This window comes from Trachymyrmex septentrionalis, unplaced genomic scaffold (assembly GCF_001594115.1).
Source record: "Trachymyrmex septentrionalis isolate Tsep2-gDNA-1 unplaced genomic scaffold, Tsep1.0 scaffold2, whole genome shotgun sequence".
In the NCBI taxonomy this organism is placed as follows: Eukaryota; Metazoa; Arthropoda; class Insecta; order Hymenoptera; family Formicidae; genus Trachymyrmex; species Trachymyrmex septentrionalis.
Genome location: NW_017305179.1, coordinates 2,706,382 through 2,710,715, shown reverse-complemented (window position 1 = coordinate 2,710,715; position 4,334 = coordinate 2,706,382). Strand labels below are relative to the sequence as shown.

The 4,334-nt window shown below is 36.2% G+C and overlaps 2 protein-coding genes across 2 annotated transcripts in view; one reads left to right on the top strand and one right to left on the bottom strand.

The window, feature by feature from the left end:
- The window catches only part of LOC108747529 (methionine aminopeptidase 1), a 3,678-nt gene extending 2,692 nt beyond the window's left edge, over positions 1-986 (top strand). The window contains exons 5-6 of the mRNA XM_018485088.1: positions 253-528; positions 617-986. Coding sequence (XP_018340590.1) covers positions 253-528; positions 617-849 — 509 coding nt within the window. The 3' untranslated portion in view covers positions 850-986. The remainder of the gene's footprint in view (positions 1-252; positions 529-616) is intronic.
- A 37-nt stretch (positions 987-1,023) lies between these two features.
- Positions 1,024-4,334, bottom strand: part of LOC108747528 — a 5,555-nt gene continuing 2,244 nt past the window's right edge. The window contains exons 2-5 of the mRNA XM_018485087.1: positions 3,909-4,120; positions 3,488-3,843; positions 2,869-3,381; positions 1,024-2,431 (exon numbers count right to left, since the gene is read on the bottom strand). Of these exons, the coding sequence (XP_018340589.1) occupies positions 1,548-2,431; positions 2,869-3,381; positions 3,488-3,843; positions 3,909-4,120 (1,965 nt within the window). The 3' untranslated portion in view covers positions 1,024-1,547. The remainder of the gene's footprint in view (positions 2,432-2,868; positions 3,382-3,487; positions 3,844-3,908; positions 4,121-4,334) is intronic.

Sequence of the window (4,334 nt, the reverse complement as noted above, 5' to 3'; positions counted from 1 at the left end):
TTTTTTTTTTTTTTTTTTTTTTTTTTTTTTTTTTTTTTTTTTTAAGATTTCTCGATTCATTTTCTTAATGTTGTTAAAAAAATTTAAGATTACCTATTTGATATTGGTCCTGGAAAATTTTCCGCTATGTGGGAAAGTCCTACAAAAGTCCGAGAATTTCAAAATTCATTTTCTGTGGCAAACCTGATTATAAGAAAAATTTCTCTCTCTTAAACATATCAAAGATATCACCTAATTATTGCTTCTTTTCAGTTGATGTTACTGTATATCATAATGGTTTTCATGGAGATTTGAATGAAACCTTTTTGGTGGGTAATGTAAAACCGGAAATAAAAAAGTTGGTAGAAGTGACGTATGAATGCCTGTCTAAAGCTATTGATATTGTGAAACCTGGTGAAAAATACAGAGAGATTGGTAATGTCATACAAAAGCATGCACAAGCGCATGGTTTCAGTGTGGTTCGTAGCTATTGTGGTCATGGAATCCATCGTTTATTTCATACCGCGCCAAATGTACCACATTATGCTAGTAAGTAACTTCCCTTCTAAAATGGAAGTTAAATGTGTCCTTTCGATCAAAAAGCCATAAACTTAAGCATATAAACTTCATTGTCTAGAAAATAAAGCAGTAGGTGTTATGAAACCCGGGCACTGCTTCACAATCGAGCCAATGATATCCCAAGGCACATGGAAGGACGAAACATGGCCTGACAATTGGACTGCTGTTACAATGGATGGTCAATGGTCAGCGCAATTTGAACACACGCTTTTAGTAACGGAGACCGGTTGTGATATTCTCACGAAACGGCTTGCAAATGACGGTAGGCCATGGTTTATAGATCACTTGTAGTAGCATTTTCTTCTTTATTTTCTTATAACATTTAAAGCAAAACTCGAACAATCGATAAGAATCTAATGTAAGTTGTCTTGTATATTTTACTAAGTACACTAATTTTCAGTTTTTGCAAATGTATAGTAATAAAAAAATAAATAAAAAACAATATAATTATCCTTCCAATCCTGCGTAGAGGCATTATATGTATATATTTGCCAGTTGATGACAATTTTGAACATTAAATTCTAAATTCATTGAGTTCTCACAGGCGAGAAAAAGTTAAAGTTTAAAAACATGCATCTAATAAACTAATAATTTGTACTTAGAGTGAAGTATATCAGTTGTACATATCGAAATTGTTATTGATTTATTCATTACACATATGTAATATGTATGTTGCATACATATATATGTCGTTGTCAAACAATGATGTGCGAACATTCAGATGTGGTAACATGAGTAAAATTTTACAATCGTTTTCATTGCTTGTTTGTCAACGTGATAATAGACACATACGTCGTAACAATGTACATACACACATCTTCTGATACGAGCGCACGGATATAAATAACTTTTTAAATAAATTATTAATTTACAACTTATACTATATATACTAACTACACACTATTATCTTTTTTTCTAGCAATCCCATCAATTATGAATGCAACAGGTATATGTATGAGGGTTCGATAATATTTGTGTTTTCCAGTTTTTTAAGAACGTAAACGATTGCCAAACTCAATATGGGAATCATTATCGTGCGGTGTCGTATTTGCATCGAGCAAAGTCGCCGATCGCATATCTTCAATTTCTCCATCTTCATTCTCATACTCGTACTCGATATCTATATCGTCTTTCTTTACATTACTTTGATTGTTATCGCTCCTAGCATAGTCAGGTACTGTAATTTGTAGAGGTAACTTTTCATCGTGTTGCACTTTATAACTTTGTCTATGATGATGCTGCTGACTGTTCTGGTTTGATTTCAATTGATTATATTTTTGTTGTTGATCATCATTGATCTGAGACTTGCTATAATTTGCTACATCACCCTCATCATCGTTCTTATGATTAAGCGGCATTGATTCATCTTTCTGCATATTTTTTTGTTGTTGTTTTCGAAGCTGGCCAATGAGACGACTGTTGATGTTACCAGCAGCGGCCAGCGCGGCTAATTTTTCAGCAGCCTCTCTATTGGGAAGTGTCGTATAGAATCTTGTCGACATAGAGCTGTCGTCGACCACTTTATCGAAGTACTTGGTCGGATTTCTTTTATGGGTCATTTCTCCATATTCAATATTGTTTTCAGATTGTTCGGTTGTCCCATCTAAAGAATACGTAAGTTCTTCATTGGAGCGCACATTATCATTCTGTTTACGTATGTCGAAGGAAGATTCTGAATCAAGATTATAATCTGCCGTGACGCTTTCAGATGCGTAATCTTGATCGGGTAAAATTTGCTGCTTTCGCCGCTGTAATAACTGGTCAGTCTGTTCGTCATAATTGAAGGAATGCATTTGTGGTTGAGAAAAGCTTGCTTTATCTGCATCTGAGTCAGGTATTTGGCCAAGTTGTTGCTGAAGGATGCGTTGCTGATCTAATAATCATAAGAGAATTTGAGAAATAGCTTTTATTCAAATGTCTCAATATTCTTTTGTAAGATTTACTAAGGAAGAACATTAGTTCTAATAATTATAATTGTTAGAATCGAGTGTATATGTGCGCGCGCGCGCGCGCGCGTATGTGTGCGTGTGCGTGATAAATTTATCTCTTTTCACAATCATTGCAGCTGTCAGAAATTTTTCCTCAACAAAAATGAATATTTCAAAGTGAATACGCCTGAATTAATAAAGTCGATTACCACTTTTATGAGCTTTCAAAAAAATTAAGCAGTCCGAAGAAACATTACTACGAATAGAATTGGCTTTCACTTTTTACGCTGTAATATTATAGTTTCTACTAGTGCCAACAGTTTACAGCGATTTTCTCCTAAATCGGCCTAAATATAATGTATTCTAAATAGATGTGCATTACCTGTTGTATATTGTTCCGCAAGTTTAGCTGGAAAATTATTTAACAGATTGTAGAGTTGCGAAGCTGATAATGGTGGCCCTGCTGGAGCAGGATGGCCTACGTGAAGATCCTCTGGTATCTGCTGCGCTATAGCGTACGGTATCTGCGGAATGGCAGTAGAAGGAAATCCGACGTGTAGAGAACTATGAAGATTCGTTTGCATTGGCATGTTTGACTGGCCGAATTGTACAGTGTTCGAACCTAGAGCACTCGTATCTAAGTTAACTGGGTGATTCGCAAAAAGCTCATTGGATTGCGGCTGAGGATTGTTAATTATAATTGAATACAGCTTCGTTGTATCTAAATCCTGCGGTTGAAAAATAACTGACTGAATTGTTTGCTGTTCCTTTGGAATCATGTCGTTGCTTTCTGTAACTTCGTATTGATGTTGCGGCGGAATCGAATTTGTCACTGTTCCTTGCGACGATAAACTACTGCTAACAGTGGCTAATCCAAAATTGGTTCTTCTAAGATCTGTGCGAAAGTAATATCCATCGATGGTTATCGTCTGCATCTTGACATCTTACCCAGCTCAAAGAAGATGGCTGTGTAATGTAATGAAAATTAGTAGTATACTTACTTTGTACCGGAACGTGGTAATTGAGATCGCTCGATGATTGATATGGTCGGTGATCCGCGATATCTTCCAAGTTGGTAGCAGTATTGTATGGCTTATCTGCTGGGCTTAAATTTGGTGCCGGAATCGTGTGAATAGGTCCTTTATCATCATCAACATTCCCTCGATGAGTAGGTGGCAAAACTACCAACTCTGGTCTGTATTCCGGACTGTATTCCGGTACCTTATTTATAGAATATAATTCTTTAGTGGTAGAAATACGTTGTGGCAAAATTGGCCGGTTATTCAGGGACATTGCTCGCATTGGAACTTGATTCTTCCAGTTAGTCGACAAAACATTGTATATTGGCCGACGAATTCTAAAATTGAGAATGAAATTATCGTGATGTAGTGGAAAGGAAAATGCATATTCAAAACTTTTTACCTATAATTGGCGTGCTTGTAAGGTACTCTCTGATGAGACGGACTACCACCAATATGAATGGTGTTTCCCATAGATATTCTTTGATTAATAGGTCGGGGTTTTTTTAATATCAATGTAGAAGCATACGGTGGAGATGAAGGTCTTCTAATCTTATTCTTTGCTTCGGAGAGGCAGATACACACGGCGAGAAGCCAGCAAATCCAACTAGTTGTCTACAATTTGGTTTATACAGCGTATCGAATTGCGATTCTCTATCTCACTTTCTCCGAAAAATTTCAACAGGTAAACTAAGAGAGATTGCAGCTCCTATTATTTTCAAAGCGCAAGCGAAAGTGAAACGATTTTTACTTTACTGCAGCATCACTATAGTAACCTATGGCTCTTTGGGCTATGTCATCACGTACGTGTATCACGTATGAATAAACG